This window comes from Anser cygnoides, chromosome 5 (assembly GCF_040182565.1).
Source record: "Anser cygnoides isolate HZ-2024a breed goose chromosome 5, Taihu_goose_T2T_genome, whole genome shotgun sequence".
Lineage (NCBI taxonomy): Eukaryota > Metazoa > Chordata > Aves > Anseriformes > Anatidae > Anser > Anser cygnoides.
In genome coordinates this window covers 60,680,587-60,698,949 of record NC_089877.1, presented here as the reverse complement: position 1 = coordinate 60,698,949, position 18,363 = coordinate 60,680,587, and the positions used below count along the sequence as shown (strand labels likewise).

Below are 18,363 nucleotides of genomic sequence, written 5' to 3'. Positions count from 1 at the left end.
TATATGCGATGCTCACATGCTTCATAGTTGCTGGTTCCAGCAGCGTGCCAGGAGAATGGTTGTCCTCATAGCAGTCGTACAGCATAAAGTAGCCACGGAGGTATGTGGCAGCCATGCAGAAAAAACCTTTGATCTTGGATGATCCCACGCAATTTCCCCAATACATACTGAGGGAGTTAATGTGTTTGCTTTACTTGACAGCCTGAGCATGCAGAGGCTCCGTTTCTCTTTTGCTCGAACACCGTATAGCTTGGATTTGGATTTAGCTTAAACAAATCACAAGGAACTGTCTCTTCATATTATGTAAAGTTTATGTTCCTGAGAATGAAAGGATCACTTGTGGATTACTAGAAGTGCTGCAATTTGAAAAGAGCTGTGCTGGGGAGGATACAGCTTTTCTCCTTGAGGTGGGACGAGAGTTTTCAGGTCTCTTTGTAGTCCTTTCAAAGCTCGGGCAGGGGGATTCGGTTTACCCTGGCCGTCTAGGACTGTCACTGGTGTGAATGAGGTGCTTGCAGGAGGCTCTGCTCAGGAGGATGATCACTGCACAATCCATACTTCATATGAGTGATGATTTTCATTTTGTGTATTTTTCTTCTATCTGTAAATGGAAGTGAAGGCGATGCAAAGCAAAATGTGTTTTGATGGTGCTGGGAATGACCACGAAGCAAGCTTGATGCTTGGTGCATCATAGCTGTCATCACCAAGCATTATTTTTGCTTGCTTTTCTAAAGCAGCTTTCACATTGGTAGTAGCCAAAAAAAACTTTGCAGCCCCAGCTCATGATAGTTCTGCACAGGGAAAGGGAATGTCCTCGAGTTAGCTGTAGTCTGAAAAGCAAACAACTTTGAGGATAAAATGTGAACAAGAAAAGCACACTTTCATCATGACTTGCTTAACACAGTGTCTCATACTAAAGTGCTTGCTCTGTTTAATGCATTGTTTTTTCAGGAGTTGCAGGGTGGGATGGGGAACAAAATTAGTGTTAGAGCTTCCTGGAGTGTGAGTTTAAGCAATTGCATTTGTGGTTCTTAATCTCCGTGCTGTTCTTTTTTACCCCTGGATTAGAGTAGGTGGGCTGGTGCCGGGGAACGTTTGTGCCGTATGAAAGCTCGTGTCTGTAGGTCCGTCTGTGCCTCAGCCTGGGAAGCCATCCCGCAGCTTTTGTCTGCCCTGCGCGCAGGTGGAGAGAAGGAGGTGGAGAAGTCATGCTCCCATCGGCCTCCTGAAAGCACTTTGTGTCCCTGGAGCGCCAAACTTGGGGTCTCTTCAGAGGATAATAGATGCCATGCAGGTGAGTCAGCCTTTTGTGCTGAGGTCCAGGTGCTTGACTTATTTTCAAGTTGGCATGCTCGGACACACTCTGGCATTCAGCGCGATTGTAAACACTCTTGCTAGCTGAGGAAGGCTTTTGTCTCCTAACCGGTTTTCCTTAATGCTCTGGGAGTGACTGGCTTGACGCATTTTCCCCAGGTGGCATCAGCAGCCTGTGAAATACACAGGAAGCTTTCTGCAGCAGGGTGATCCTCAGGTAGGGCAGGCAAGGGTGAGCGTCTTTGGGCAGGGTACCAAAAACACAAATATGTATCCTTGAGGCCCCAGGACAGGGAATGAAAGGCTCCATTTCTCCAGCCAGGCCTTTGGGCCGTGCGGTTCTTTTCCTTGTTTCTGCTCTCTGTGAATTTAATGGTCGCTCCTCCAGCACAGCGGACAGATGATACTTTTTGTTTCCCTGGTGGTGGAAAGACCCCTGCTAGTGGAACGGAGCAGAGCTGTAGCCTTTTGTGCTGAGTTTTATGTCAAGTTTGGGCTCTCGTTTCTCTGAGAGAGTGCTCAAGTTTCCCTTTAATAATCTATTACTCCTTTATAGTCTTTCTTTTTGAACAAGAACTCAGGAATATTTATTTCTGTAGCAAAGAACCAGTAAGAAGTAGTTCCCGACCAGTTTTCCACAATATTTGGTGTAAGTATGGCCTTGCTGCTAGGGTTAATAAGAATCTTCTCAGGTGTCTGGATCTGTTTTTTTGAATTTTCTCCTTTCTGGGTAGTAGATGTTTGTGTGTTGTCAGTAGGCCCTTGTCTTGGAGGGCCTGATCCTGTGAATGGTAATGAACAGAGTGGTTTTGTGCGCTGGTGATGCCTGTGGGACTATTCCAATGAGAAGTATGAAGCCGAGTCCAAAACATCCTTGAAGCCCACCAGATATTGAAGTTTTGCTTCCCTGCTTTCCTTGACCTCCATTCCCAGCGGGCTGTGAAGCAAGCTCTCCTCTCCAGGAGTAGTTGCCTGGAGGATTGGACCTTTTTTTTTTCCCCTATAGTAAAAAAGACCTGAACATATTCAACTTTTGACATGTTATGTCTGAAAAAAAGTAAGTTACAAAGTGTGTATAGGCTGTGAAACGGTTGCGCAGCCAGTGGTGAGGCTTTGAGTTTTAACATGCCTCTCGAGTGGGTACCCTGGGGATGGAAAAAGTGACTTAATTGTATATTGTCAAAAACAAAGAGCAACTTTTGGTATGGTCATTTAATGGACCATTTAGCTTCACTTGAAACTGGTTTTGCTAAAAGCTGCCGTGCAGGAGTCACACGGGTTTGCCTTTCAGTGTCAACTGTTTGCTGTGTAGGTGGGGGCACGGTGCAGGTGCTGGTGACAGTTTGCTCTGTTTGACTCTGTGCCCAGAGTGAGAAATGACTGCCTTGCTAGCAGAACCAAAACATGCCATTATCTTATTAGTGCATTCACTTCTTTAGGCAATTACAGTTAAGCTACCTTTATTATGCGCATTCCCACAGTTTTAACACTTTATCGGTTAAAGTCTAGGAGTGAGGCTTAATTCCACCCACGGAGTCTTGATAAGAGTTCAGCGTGATTGCATCCGAGTGACTTTGGGGGACTGGCCCGAGAAGTGAGTGTGAGAATTGGTATTGTCAGGTCTTGGACCAGACGGAGAGGCCGCCAAGAGATGCCCTTTCTGCGCTTCGTGTTGGAGAAGGTCCTTCTTCCACGTGAGCACGTTCAGATCAAAGGCGGAGATTGATCATCTTGGTGTTCAGGTGCATTACGTTTACATACAGGCTGATCAGCAAGGATATTCCCTCCCTGCCCCATACTTTCTAGTAAGAACTACAGAAAATCAGCATTAAAGAAAATGTTGTATTTCGCAGGTGCCTCAGTTCCGTCATTTGAAAGTTTTGCAGCCAACTGCTTGGCAGTTCTGCAGACTGTGACACAAATTGCTATCAGAGGTGATATTTTTGGGAGGGAGTATTTTTTATGAGTAAGCATATACCTCCTTAAACCACCTGAGTCATGCGTTCTATTTTTAATACAACATAGTTCTGAAGACTCAGCATGTCAGGGTGGCGGTGATAGGGCATGAAGCATAAGGTGACACATGAAGGCCTAAAAGGGGGAAAAAGAAGGGAGAACCTTTTGTACGCTGTAGGATCACCGAATTCACTCACGCGTGTATTTTTGTTCTAATGACCACATCAATCCCTGACGGCAGGGTTGCAGTTTTGGCGCACCCCCCTCCAGCCTCCCAGGTAGGTAGATGACAAAGGGGAAGGTGGTAGTGGGAGGACAGCGGGTGATGGTTATGCTTCGCCAGTACAAACAGAGGTGTGTTGCTTCCTGTATCGAGGTCAGTCGCTCTGGCAATGTGGCCTGCTCTCTGAATTTTCACGACCCAACCGTAGCGTGTTTTTCACCAGGGAATTTTGTTCGACTGGTTAATCCGTGCGTCGGATTCAGGGCATGCTGCAGTGGGTGTCACCAAACTTGTTTTACAGGGTTTTCCAACAAAAACATCCAGGGTGGTGTTTCCTGCCCTCTGTAGGCTGATGCCCTGCGGAGGCAGGAGGCTGCTTGCGGCTCCTTTTCCAATCCTGCCCTTGCGCAATGGCACCGGCGGTCACCAGCTGCAGCCCCTGCCCGCGGCTCTTGGCTTCTTCTCAGCGCTTGGCTGCTGGCTGCACGATGGCTCGTAGCCCACGTGTCGCTTTCGGTATCCACAACCTCCAGCTTTCTCATGTTTGGATCCCTTTGGCTTACGTCTTTTGTGGAAGTAGGTAAGATGATCGCTCTGCGGGGAGCGTCGAAGTGTTTCTTGGGGGAAATACTGGTGAAGGGTAGAAGGCCTTATGCCTCTAGCCGAAATGGTGCCTGGGGTTCTGAGGGTTGGATGCAGCTTGGATGGGCGTTTAGATGAAAGTTGTGACGTTAAGGACGTGGGTTAGTTTCAAGGGGATCATTTCAGGGACAGGGGTATGATATAGAGGGACAACCTCACCCAGCAGTTCTGAAAAGTAGTCCCAAGGTCCTTGTGGAAGGAGCCTTGTTTGCCCAGCCTGTCCCTGTGGGACATTAATGGCTGTTGGTGCATAAAGCTTGCAGGATTGAGCCCAATAACTCACAGTAATATGTAATTCCCCAAAATGATGACAGTGAATAATTCACTGTCTGGGATCTCCTTAGAGATTTAATAGTCAAGAATTTTTTTTGTGTGTACAAAGTCTGCTTTGGCCAAGAAGGTTGAAGGCGGTCGGTGTTAAGAGGGCACCTCCACAGTGTTAGAAACTGAAGGGATCCTGTGTTTTCTGAACAACTTACCCTTTGGGTTTTGGGGTTTCTGTACTGGGTCACCCAGGCTGATGGTCACCCTGGAATTTAGGGTGGCTGTTGCTTTCTTGGAGGGTCTGCAGAATCAAAAATTCCCTGGTGAAGTAGTTATTTTGATTTGGGGATGGGGAGGTGGAAGAAATAAACTTATCAACTTCTGTGTAAGATTATTATTTAAATATGTCCAGGAGCATACAAACAAAAAACAAAACAAAACAAAAAACCACAACCAAACAAAATTCTGTGTTCAGAGGCTTTCAGTCTTTTTAGGGGTGCATGCACAAGGGTATACTCCCCTGATTTGTTTTTAATTTGCTTTTAGTACTGCTAGATAATACCAAGCTATTATTGCATGGTTTCTATGGATAAGGAAATACTAGTCCCTGTTTGTCGGACCACGAACGATGTTTTTAACACAGCTGTGGTGACCCTAATACAACAGCGCTTTTGAGTAGGTGCACAGGTCTCGTGTAATTACAGAGCAGCGTGGTGTTTATGAGAGAACCTGCAGCATTGTCGAGTGCTTCTCAGCTGATGTTTGGGTAAAACAGGTAGGCTCAAATATTGTCCAGAACTGATCATCTGTGTCTTGGGATTGTTGTTTCCTTGTTTGCAGCTGTAGCCTGGGATAACGGTGGGTTTGGGTTGGCTGTGTATTTCAGCTGCCTTTGAAAATGGTGCCGTCTGAAGTGGGAATGGAAATTTTGAGAACTTTTTTTTTTTCAGTTGATGTTACACAGATTGGAACGTACAAAAATATTGTGCAAAATGGGCCAGCTCTACAGAGGGTGGCAGGTGGGGTTTATGCTAAAACAGACACCTAAAAATACTTCTTCCAAGCTATTTCTGTGCACGCTAATAAGAGCCACACACAAGCGCCCAGTGGATCTGTGCTCTGAGCTTGGTGCTTGTGCATGGCAGGAGCTCTGTGTAATGAAGAACAGACTTGTGGATATTTATCTTACTTCAAACCGTTGATGAAAATTCGAATGTGATCAGCTTATGAATATGGGGATTCAGCCGTGCGTCTTCCTCCGTGTACCCTGTGTCTCTTGTCCAAGTGCGTGCATCCACCGCTGAATAACAACACCGGGCTGTTCTGATCTGTGTGGCTCATGGCATAACGGGTGCAGATGTAAATACAAACGAGAATATAATATATCTTGATAAAATAGATTATTAGTATTTTTTTTTGCTTTTGCCTCATTGATCATCCATATGTTGTCCTGCTTCTTGTTCCCATATTGTGCAACCAACTCTCTTCATCTCTGCCCCTCAAGCAAGGGGATAGATGCACAGCACAAATTTTAACCATGATTAAATAGTCTGCAACGTGCTGAAACTTCGGAAGAACAGTTTGTGTTACCTCTTTGGCAAGTAAAGTGTTTGCTTACTTTGAGTCCTGTTTGATAACCTTTGAAGTTACCTCCAGCTTCACTGGAATAGGGCTGGGTTTTTATTCCCTACAATCTGTAGGAAATGGTTGAGATGCCAGCGTAGCTAACAAAGGTCTGACACGTCCTCCTTATTTTTGTTTAATACCTTCCTCTAGAAGTACTTGCACTGAGTGTGACCGTAAGACTTAATTTCAGAAAGTTTGAGTAATGTTCACCAACTTATATTAAAATAGCAATATGTAATATGTTTTAAAATAGCAGTTGCTGTTCATTTTTAAGCCCAAGGAAAAAAGTTTTTTTGAGTGATTAAATTTACAATGCAAAAAAAATGCTTCCTCCCAGGCTTTAAGTAGGTCAGGATCAGTTGCAGCCTGACCTGCTCAATGGCCAGCGTGGGATGTGGGGGAGGAGGTTTTGGTGGGCTTTCCTTTCTCCTTTTTTTTAATAAGTCAAAATATATTTGGTTTTGAGACTTGTTCCACTGGCCACATGTTGTATTTTGTAGGGTATTTCAAGACATCCCTGAAATATTTATCGTGCTGCGTCCCACTAAGAATGTAATCTTAAGGTCTCCACTGTTTACGAAGCACAGTCTATATTTTATCTCATGCTGAGTCAAGATGTGATAATGGTTGTTTAGGGATTATGTGAAAATGGAGTGAGGAATGACCCTTAAAAATTGGTAGGAAGTAGATTCCCAGATGAGATGAGGGAGGGGGGGAGCTGTTGGAATTGCTACTGTGGGGATTTTCTCAAGAGTATTTCCTTTGCAGGTATACTGAGGGAAATGAGGATCAGTGAGATAAAGAAGCTTTGTGAAAAAAATGCACTAAGATCTGTTTGGTTACAGAAACGAAAAGCAAGCCTGTAACTTCGTATGTGTAGGGCCCTTGGATGCTAATACCAGGAGCTCCAGCAGTGTCACCTCTCCTAAATAAGTGACCTGTTGCGACAGGAGAATGCCTTACTTGGTTTGGGGTTCATACTTTACATCTCCTTCAACTATTTTAGGTTACACAAAAATATACGTATATTTGCCAGAAGCCTGATGCTGGGTTGCAGAGCTCTCTGTGTGGCCTGTGGCCCTTTTGGGGCAGACGTTCTGCAGGTTTCCCCGGACTGTCAAGTGCCTGGCTGCGTGAAAATGCAGGCAGTGACCCCAGTGGTCCCTTTCAGCCCTGTTTGTCTGTGTGATTATTTTGAAGTGAATTTGTTCAGCAAGCCATGAATTGTTAGATTTATTTTTAGTTTTTTGATACGAATCTGGCATGTCAAAGATTACCTCTTACGCTTTATGTCTACATTTTCAAAAACAGAGATAAACTTTTCACTGTTTGCAAATGATTTTTTTCTTTTTAATGCATATCTTTTATTTTAAAAGATACTTGCCCAGGCTTCTGTCTTCAAGGATTAAATCTGAATGTGGATGCAAGATGGCAATAAAATGTTCTTGGGTCTTTCTTTTGATGAGCTTTTTGCAGTTTAATGTTAACAATAATTTAGAGTCAGCTCTGTAAGGTATTTAAGGGCTGAGCAGAGATCATTCTTCCTTCTCTGACGTTCAGCTGTTCACACTGTTTTAGTAAAGGCAACAGAGATTTAGCAAGCTGTTCTGTACAGTGCTTTAGGTCAGGAAATTAAGAATGGCTGAATCAATTGAAATTCCAGTAGGGAATTAGGATATGATGTAAAGCTACCTACACCTGTCAGGGAAACCTGAGTGCTGTCTACAACAAAAATACTACCGAGTCCCTACTATTCAGAGGCTGCTGGGGCCTTCGGTCTGCCTCACTGCCAGCAGTTTGGGAAGCAGTTTGCTCACTAAGGCCGTGTTGGACTGATGATAAGGAGGGAATGACAACTTGTTGAATCACGACCACCACTTTTTGCTGCTGAGATGTCGTCCCTCTAAACTTGTTTTACTTGTGAGCTAAGCCATGTCACAGCACAAGGTGTACAGAAATATGCATCAGCTAATACATACTTTTTACCAGAGATTCTTTTTAATATGCTTATAGAGTAGATATCCATATTATGTACATATTAAATTGCACGTGCTATCTGAAAAAAGACAAACTGGGAATGCTTATTCTTTAGTTTTCTTCTGTGCTATTGTATCAGCTGTTAAGGTCAGACAAACACAAAGGTATGATGAAAAGATGAAAAAGTTGACCCAAGTGAATAAAATCTGGATCTCGAAAACATACGCGTATTGTGTTTTATGCCAGATAAGATAAATTAACTGGTTTTCAGTAGAAGAATAGGAATCTGTATAATTTAAGAAAGAGTGCTTTAAGATTGAGGGTTAAGAGTTATTTCTGTTATGAGCAGAAGGAGCAGATGCTAGAACATCTGTGCCATGCACGCCGTTGTTTTGGAAGAGAAATAAATTCAATATGCAAAGATGCATGTAATATATCTATCTTCACCAAAATTAGCTTTTTAAAATCCTTTTTTATTTTTCTTCTTCAGTCATTATTCTCTCTGGCTTTCAGGATTCAGAACAAGCTGCGAGGAACATAGATAGGAGTGGAAGACCCCTTCTTGGCTATCTAGTTACTTTTTGAAGACATCCAGATCAAAAAGTTTTCCTCATGAGCTTATTAAACTTCATTATGAAACTGAGTTTTTGCCCTGCTGCTCCTATTGCAGGTGGTTCCACACTTACTGTTGTGGCTGGTTAAAAACTACAATTTCCAGTATGAATTTGTATGCTACTGGTTAGAGCTGTCAGTTTCAGCTTAAGTGCCTTTTCTGTTCTTTCTGCTCCGATAAGCCTATCTTCCCAAGCTTGTGATCATCCTGGTTGCTCTTTTCTGCATTTCCAGGCTGAGCTCATCTGTCTTGAGTGTGAGTGACCAGCCCTGCAAACGTGATTTCAGTTGAAGTCTCGTCAGATCCTGGTGGTAACCGTCTGTCTGATAGCAGTAGTTGTTCAGATGCATCCTTGGGTTGCACATGCCTTTTCCTGGCTGCTTTGCGCTGCAGAGGGACCATGAGCTAATTTTTAATAATTATTGTAGTGGGGTGCCTTGCCTGCTCCTTGGTACTTTTTAAACAATGAGCTCCCAGTAGCTTTGTCACTTTTTTCACATGCATGAATTTTTGGTTGCGTTGCCTTCAGTTTCTGCTGTGGAGGTACTTGCCTGTAAAGTGACCTTGTATCCATTGTTTAAAATATTCTGAAATAATTACATGCTTTTTGGCTCTTTTATTTTCAGCAATTCTGAAGAATAGTTCTAATCCTTTGTCTGCTACTGCACCTGTTCTTCTTGTATGGCTTGTCATAACCGTGCTTTGTCACCCTTCTGGAGGTGGGGTGATCAGGTGGCTTAGGGTACCCTGAAATCATGAAGGACACTTCTGGGTCGTGTCCTCTGTCCTTACACTTTTGGGTCAAGCTGATATAATGTCATAAAAGCTTTGTAAGAATGAAGGGAAGGACAAAATTTAATAAACAGTGCTGTGTGTTCTTGAGTTCAGAGCTTGGGAAGAGAGGACCAGCTCTTTGTGCTGTCCCACCCAGAGGCTCTCCCTGTAACTTAGTTCTGGGATCTTGTTTGGCTTGAAAAGGCCTCCCTGGGGCCCCGGCTCTGCCAGGCACCTCCACAAGTTTGATTTGCTGTGGTTACCTGTGAAGGAGCCTTCTAGGGGAAGTATTTCTCTAAGGGTTGAGTTGTCTTCCCTCAGGTGGTGTTCATGTCGCCCAGAGAGGTGGTGGGGTCTCCTCCTTGGAGAGCTTCTGGAGCTGCCTGGCTGCGGGCCTGGGCTCCCTGCTCTGGGTGGCCCTGCTGGAGCTGGGGTCAGACCAGGTGGACCCAGAGGTCCCTGCCAACCCCAACCAGTCTGTGATCCTGTGCTGGACACTGGGGAGGGTCTTTTATTCCCAGAGGATGCGATCCCACGTCGGCCTATGCCGCTGATGGCTGCCCGCTGTGGCGCTGCCCTCTCTCTGGTGCTGGTGCTCCTGTCACGGGCAAGTCCGCAGTCAGGGGACCCGCTGTTGTCAAAGCCATGTCAAAACCACCCCTGCGTCAATGCTGTGACAGAAGCTGCCTGAATGGGATCGTCGTTTGTGGGATGCCCTTGCCTGTTTGAAGGGTGCAAGAAGTCTGGCAGCCGGGCTCGCTGGGGCCTGCTGTTCACTGGAGGGCTCTCCTGGTTCTGCTTCCAGATGGGATCTGCGAAGCTACTGAGGAACATGGCACTGCTCACAGCGTCGCCTGGTGCTGCACACAGCCCCTCTTCTCTCTAAGCTTCAGCTTCCCGAACGAGCCATCCTTAAACGTGTCTGGCTCTCAAGGCTCCGTGGCAGCAGTGCGATGTGCTCGCTGCTCTGACTGGGATTTTATATTTGGCAACACGCTGCTTAAGCGTTCTCACCCTCGTTGCTCGTTCCTACATTCACTTTGCCCTTTGCTATGTGCTGGTGTAAGCATTTGTGAACTATGTGGTGAACCAAATGGGAGAGTTCATCTGGCAGGAAAATAACCCAGCGACTGACCATGTGGCTGCACAAATGTTTGTTTCTGCCCCGCAGGAGACGACAGCAAGGGAAGGAGGTCGTACAACGGCATGAAGGGAGATGAGAGCAGCAGCAGCTTTGGCACTGGTGCTGGCTTAACCTGTATAAATACAATTTTGGTTTTCCTAGGCTGAATATACGAGCCCGAGGCTGCTAAGACTTTTGCTACTCGTGCGAATGGGAGCTGATGTCTGACCTCTTGTTTGGTCACTCATTTCCAACTGAAATGAATGACACTGTTTACCTAAAATTATTTACCTGCAAGGGAATAGTTGACTTCCTTGTATCATAAAACACGACGTGTGCTGGAGCTAGCATGCAGCGCTTTCATGACAGGTTGTGCTTTCACAGTCTTTTCAAACCAAGCAAGCTTCATGGTTCTTCTTACATACAGCTCTTGGTGCCCTGGCAGTGTTTCCAGTGCTGTCTGGAACATGGAAGATGTAGCTATTGTTCCAACAGACTGCTCTTTTTACCTTTTTAAGTGTGTGTACATGCACCCACAGTGTCTCTCTGTGTTTGAATGGATTAAGGAAACGGGACCGTGTACTTTTATGCTTAGGGTGAAATAGAAGGCAGTGCTCTTGGCAGAAATTTGGCTTGATTCCTCCTGAAGGCTGAGTGAGATGAGCCAACATACGCAGACCATTCAACAGGTATGTCTACAAGAGGTTGGTAAAGGTTTTGATTTTGAGAGGTCGTCTTGATTTTGAGCTTTAAAAAAGCTTACATGCTTCCCATTGAGACCCCAAACCACTGCTGTCTTTGTGGAAAACCATGGTCATGTGCCTGGTTGTCTTCCAGATGTGTGTTTTATCAACTTTATCTTCTTATTTCTGAGATTAGATGTGAAATGTGGGGAGTGTCTTGTGACAAGCCCTCAGTATTGTGGTCAGGATATCCCGTCATGCCATAAATACTGTTTAATTTTTTTTTCCCCTTTTACCATACAGCCTTATTTCCTTGTCTTGATTCCACATGCCATTGTTGCACTGTAAAATGCATTGAAAGGACAGAACAGAAGGTAGAAACCTCAAGTGAAAGATTTGTCTTGACTATTTTGGGTCCCTAAAGCATTTATTTTTCTGTTATCTGTGTTTTATTTTTTTTCACGTGTGATTTCTGGTATTTGCAGGTGTTTCATAAGACTGAGCAAGCGAATGCTCAAAATACTTGAGTTGACAAGGTCTGCAGGCGCTGGGGGCAGGTCAACCCACACAGTGGCGCACGCGTTTCTCCCAAGGTCACAAATGGGTATGGGACTAGAATGGAGCAACGTGTCCTGTATAGAGTCTGGTGTGAGATCTTAGACTTGTTAACGATAAGTATGTTTGTCCTGGGTCTTGGGAGCCATTGAGCACCACTGAGCTGGACCACATCTGAAAAATGTGCAGTTCCTAAATTTAAGGCAGACGCGGAGAATTTTGTAATCATCTCCTAGGTTTAGGTGTGCTGTGGGCAGCTACAAATCCTGGAAGCTACCAAGCTTGATGTTGTTGAGAACCTGAAAAACTTGCAAAGGTTCTTACTGAAAGAGAATAAAACAGAATAAAAGGGTTATTGACATAGCTGGATTATTATTTTAGCGCATGTGTTTGCCCAGTAGACTGTAATGGGCTTGAAGTAGTTATTCTGGTACATTGGGTAAATTCTCTATTGATTTTGGTATGCCTAGTCATTGTGAAAACTTATTTCTCAATGCCACACAGCTGCTCTTGAGTTGTCAAGCATTGGCCTGTCAAGCATTGGCCTGTCACTTCGACTCAATTGAGATAAATGTGCCACAAGATATGTTTTTATTATTGTGTGTTTAATTGAGTATGCATTAGTGCCTTGTGAAGAACCACTTTATTTAAATATCTGTAAAATATTTTCTATTTACTATCCATAGTTAATATCATAAAAGGTTTTTCTCTAATTTTTGAAGGGGCGTTGAGGAAAAAGAAAAGGCTCGTGTACTGAGTGAGTTAAGTTTCAGCTTGCTGCAAAATCCTCTTGTCAGGTCCAAGACACTTGAAATGGTTTTGTAATGGAGATGTTGAAACACAATGGGTGGCGGGAATGTTTCTGTTTATTATTAATTCACTCAGTATGTCTTTTTTTGCTTTAAATGCCAGTCATTCAAGACTGTAGTTCAACCACTACCTGGTCTGCTTTCTTTCTGGTAAGTGCAGTTGAGATGTACTGGTCTGTAGTGTTTGCAGGATGGTCAGGGCATGTATACGGGTGTTTGGAAAACAGGGTTAACTGTGGCTGAGTGTCTTCTGAATTTTTGAGATGTCTGGGTTCATTTAACCTCCTCCTTTCTGCAGTATGGAGCAGAACTCGTCTGACAGAACAGAAATGAAACAAAAGTGTACGCGTGCATCCTTTTCCCAAAAGATATAAATAGTCTAAAGGAAAGATTGTATGCTTAGCAGCTTGGCAGATGATGCTGAGAAGTGACATAATACAGATATAGACAGAATACCGGAGCCTTTTTTTGGTTATGCTTTATTACTTAAAGGAGAAGCTAAGATCAGCTCTCTGGAGTCTAGGTATTTCTGAAAATAAAAACGTAAATGTTAGCAAAGTGATCTCTGAGGTTTTGTCTTGCAGTGCATGTTACTGTGGGCTGAGCAGAGGGGAGCTGCAGACTGAAGATAGCTTATAAGCACTGTTCTAAAAAACCTCATTTGTTGGTGGCTAGAATTGTGATTTCTGCCTGAAACCTGAAATGCCTTGCTGCTGTAACGAGCTGTAATCTCTAGATGGCACGTAAACTGCTTGTGAGAACTGCTCGTGTACTGGTTGAGGACAGACCCATCACGGATTTTTCGGCCAAATAAGGTTTTGAGAGCATTTGGAAGTTGTCTCCTTACAAGGTGAGAACAGCAAAATCCTCATTCTTAAGACTGCACAGAATCTGAACAGCAGAGGAAGGAAGGAGCAGTGAGCATCTTCTCCAGGCTCCCTCTTGTGTTCTGTGGGCAGGGAAGGGTAGAGATGGCCCCAAAGACTAGGCAGCTACTTCAGCAAGTACTTAAATGAGGATTTCTAAATTCCTGAAGTTGAGCTGTGAAAAGAGACTTACTTTGTTCCCAGCTCCCTCCTCATCTGAGAGCTACTGGTCTCATAAGGTCCTTTGTTCCGAGGCTCTCAGAAGTGTTTGGCATCATCGCAGTCATGCTTCTTTTTCCTCTGTTTGTGCTCCCTGTCCTGTAATGTGGAACAAAACAATTGCTTTCACTCAGATCCCATAGCTTCGTGGATCAGGGAGAGTTCATCACTGCTGCATGCTCGAGGAAGAACCTGCCTTCTAGGATGTGCCTGTTGGCCCCTCAGCCTGTTTTGGAAAACAAACCTGCAATGGCCAATTGCAAATAGTAGGTGAACTCTTGGCTATGCAGCAGAAACCACCGTGGGTTATGAGTACTTGCTAAATGTACTGAAGGTTGTGAAATAAACAGGTTTGACAGCTGCTTGCTGCACGTTGGGCCATTCATACCCCAATTCCAGAATCTTTGTGCAAGACGCAGTTGTCTAGCCCAAGCTAAGCAAAAAGCCTGCGAATGGTCTTAGAAGCATCTTTGATTGAAAAATCGAGATGTCTTTCTACAGTAACCTTTCTTGTGTGTGTTTTCTATGTTTGTTTTTCATGTTCCCTATCTATAAATCAAGGATCGTTCCGATTCTGTAAGTAAATTTCCCTCTGACATCGGAACTGAGGAACAAGTGAAAACATATCTCTTTTGCTGATTCCGTCCCTTCCTTTTGTTTGTAGTTCAAGTCTTGGCTATACGTTGAAGTCTGTATTATGTTTTTAGTCTAAACTTTTCCACAGTAGAAAGGATCATTTGTTTTGCCTGTTACTTTAAATAACAGAAACATCTTGGTTATAAAAGCTGGAAAAGAGGGTCTTAGGGATTCTAAATACTTGACTCTGTTTAATAATTGTATCTACTAAAAATAACCTTTGTAAAGAAGGGTAGTAACTCATTCTGTAATAATCCTAGTCAACAGCAAAAGCCATAAAGATTTTTTTCTGAAATGATTAATGGCTGCATATCTAAGTCCTGCAAATTTGTGCTATGCTCAGCAGAATCTAAAATTTAAGGAAAGGGGTTATCTAGTTCTCCTGCATGTGAAAATCTTCCTTTGTTTTGTTTGCTCTGTTGCCAGCTAAGCTAGAAAAGTGCGTGGGGCCATCAAGCTATGCTGATGTTGTGAGGTGTTTTCATCTATTCAGATGTCCAAGAGGCTTGATGCCTTGTCTCCCATCCTTCCTACGTGAAGTCTGCGTGTGTGTGGGGTGAGGGAATGCAGATTTGGGCACAAATCTTTTATCCTTTGGAGGCACTTTGTCCAAAACACACATGAGATTCCAGTAAGTGTAATTCAGTTGTTAAATATCTTATTTTTTCTGGAGAGGAACTTCTGCTTCTCTTCCGCAATGTATCAGAAGTATTTTTAGTAGGATCCTGAAGTCCTTGACCATTGAAGTATATATAAGGCATGTAGGGCTATTTGAGCATTGGTGCTGCCGACCATCTAGATGCTTTATTGCTTGTTTTCCTCAAAAATGTGGCGTCGTTGTAGACCGCTTAGGCTGAGCCATTCATTTAATATTTCATGGCGATGAAAAAGAAGAAAAAGACGGATCAAGCCAACGTCCACGGAAATGAAAGCGAGTGTACTGCTATTTATTGTCCTGCTGTGGAGGACCAGGAGCCTTTATTCCTGGAGATGATGCGATTGCTTTTGTTGTTGACATTACTAATAGTCTTCCCCTGCTGTCTGCGTGTGAGTAACTCCTGGGGTATTTTTTTTTTATCTTCACCTATTACCAGAATAAAAAGCTAAACCTAAAAGGTATTGAGATATTTTAGTGAACGTGTGAAATGAAACACAGGTCCCAGAGGCCATACTATCTCTTCATGAAGATGAGAACCAGCGATTGGTGTTGAGATCTCATGTGAAGCTGTTCTCTTCAACCAGTTGTAGGAAGTTTTGACCAAAAGTGTAGACTGATTTTTAAGCAAGAACACTTGTAACACAGATGCATACCATGTATATAAACATGTATATGTGTATAAATAAGAAAAAATCACAGACTTGAGGCCCTTTGCTGCATCTCTGCATAGTCTTGTGGTATTGTTCACGGTCTCAGTGTGAGGCGCAGCTTGGTTTTGGTTTTGTGCTCAGCACGGTGTGAGATCAGGGGTTTTGGGGGGGTTTCTTCACGTGAGCACCGCGCTCGTTGCAGTTAGCAGTGGGCGGCAGGACCCCGAGGAGCTCGTTTGGCAGGAATCCTGCAAGCGGCTTTTCTCCTTTGCCAGGAGTAAGATGGAAACCCGTGACCAAGTGTGCTTGCCATCTCTGGGGAAGCGGCTGCAGCTTGTGGGGACGAGGACGACAGGTCTGCCAGGGAGTAAGCTTGGATCCACGCGACCGTGTGCGTTAAGTCTGTCGGGAGATGGCGAGGAGGCGAGGCGTGGGCCGAGTCCCATCCTGCCCTCGACGTGTCTCCTATAGCCACCTCTGACTTCCAGAGGAGCCATGTGTGGATAAATACATGGGTGGACGTGCGTGAGTGAGTGAGAGAAAGCTCATGCGGGGTTCCTGTAGCAAGGTGTGGGCTCCTGCGCGTGGCAGGCTATCCTCTAGCCTTAGAAACGCCAGGCCACCAGCACTGGAGTGCTTTTGCAAGGAGGGGTGTTGTCCTTAGTCAAGTCCTGTGTAAACTTGAAATGTCTTTGATTGAGGGAAAAGGGGAAAAACACGAAGCAGTTTCAGGTGCTTCTGTCTGTGCTAATGTCTCGCGCACGGAGCCCCAGCTCTGTTGCTCCTTAGGCAACACCACGCTAAAAAACAATGCAAACACCTGCGCTTGGATCCACCTGCCAAGTTCTGGAGCCTTGCACTCCCTTCTCTATAACTTAAAAACAGGGAGGAGGAGACGGGCTTTTTTTTCCCCCCCCAAGTACTTCGGTTGCTGTGTTGAGAGAGGTACAAACAGCGTTGGCTGCCAAAACGAAGGAGACGGCGAAACTGTCCTTAGGTACAGGGCTGCTGCGTGCACAGACTGGTCGGGGGAAGCAGGCGAGAGCCTTTCCCTTCCTTTCCCCCTCTCTTTCACTCGGTGTTGCTTCTGCCATGATAGCGAGTTAAAAGGCTTTCGCAGAGAAGGGCAGCTCCTGAGCTGATGTCCCGATGTCTTCTGGCTTTGAGATGTAGTGTGCCAAAAGGTTTGATCTCTCCCTTCACAGATAAATCATATTTAAATGTGTTTGTTCCTCTCGCTAGAGGAATTCCTGGGCTGGAAAATGTCTAAGTAAATCCCAGATTCGCTCTTTGGTGCAGTCAGCTGCGAGATGCATTACGATACTGCAGTTCTGCTGCTGTTGACAAAAAAAAAAAAAAACACTTTTTTTTTTTCCTTTTTTAAATTGTAAGATACAATTGAATTTGCCTTGCGCTTTCTAATCTTGAAAACAGAAGCTGGGCAGAACTAGCCGGCTCCGGCCAGCTCTGCTCTGAGCGTACTGGAACCAGTCGAGTTGGGAGTAGGTCGGCGGGGCGAGGGTTTGTTTAAGATCCTTTGCAGCCTTGTCAGTATTGTTTCTCTTAACTTGTTTAGTTTTGTGCTGAGTTTGTGAAGGTGCGATGCAGCCTAGCCCTTAATGTACAACTGTCTTGGCTTCCATATACCAAAGTTATAAATAGACACCCTCTTGCCCCCGTAGCAGCAGGAAATGACTGCAGCAGGTGTTGTCCTCTGCTGGAAATTTGTGCTTATTAGTACCCAAATGCTTTCTTTTTATTTAAAATAACTAGCTTTCTTGTGCGTTCTCCCTTTATTTAATGCTAATTTGTTCCAAGCATTGTCTTAAAATCTGCAATCTTCATTAAGACAGAATAAAGAAAGCCAGAAAGGTGGTATTGCCTTATTTCTGTGCAGCCTGGGTAAGAAGTGCATTTATGTGCCATTTTAAAAGTCTTTGCAGAAGGCAGAGGAGAGCCGGGCACTGGTAAAAATAGTATAGAGAATATTTTTGATTCCTTTAGTGTGTTGGGCTGGAGTTTAGCTCAGGTTTGCTGTAACAGTTGTAACGTGGTGATAGCAGTGGGTGCTTGGAAGATCTGAAGATCTTGAGAAGCAAGATCTGGTATCCCTGCTTGCACTGAGGGTGGCACTGAGAACATCACCGGGGCTTTCTGTGCTGCCAGGTAGTGCAAATAAGAGCAAATAAGGATATTGCCGTCTAGTCCGTGTGCGATGAGTTTGGCAGTGTCCATGAACAAACTTCCCCTTGACGCAAAGGACATCGGTGTCCCTGGATTAACTCTGAGCCTGAGCAAAGAGGCAAGCTGTTTGGGCAGGGCGAATAAACGCCATGGTGCTGCTGAGGTTGGTCCTTTCCTTCCTGCCCTGGGGGAGAGCCCGTGCTTCCTTGCAGTTGTTGGGTACCTGCGGGAAGGGCTGCAGAGCCCGGTGGTACTGGGTGTAAAAAGGGAAAGAAAGGGGCGATGCAATGCGTGTGGGAGCACCAAAAAAGGGGTGGGGGACAATCTTCTGTGTCAGTTACCGTTTAACATGTGCCTGCCTTTTTACTCTTCCTTTCTTCCTCAGATGCGAGAGCTGCGTGGAGCTGCTGTTTGTAAGAGGGGCTGGGAACTGCCACGAGTGCGATACCCCCCTGCGGAAAAGTAACTTCAGGGTACAGCTCTTTGAGGATCCTGCTGTTGACAAGGAAGTGGAAATTCGTAAGAAGGTGCTGAAAATGTGAGTGTCACCGGTTCAAAGAGTGGAACGTGAATATTTCAGGGATCATTGTT

General features: G+C 44.6%; 1 protein-coding gene across 3 annotated transcripts in view; it reads left to right on the top strand.

The window, feature by feature from the left end:
* The window catches only part of MNAT1 (MNAT1 component of CDK activating kinase), a 123,901-nt gene that overhangs the window by 17,427 nt on the left and 88,111 nt on the right, over positions 1–18,363 (top strand). For 2 of the 3 annotated variants that reach the window (XM_066997383.1, XM_066997384.1), the window contains exon 2: positions 18,158–18,310. In XM_066997383.1, coding sequence (XP_066853484.1) covers positions 18,158–18,310 — 153 coding nt within the window. Of the gene's footprint in view, positions 1–1,268; positions 1,295–18,157; positions 18,311–18,363 lie in introns of those variants that run through there. The other variant, XM_048066010.2, reaches the window with a different exon arrangement.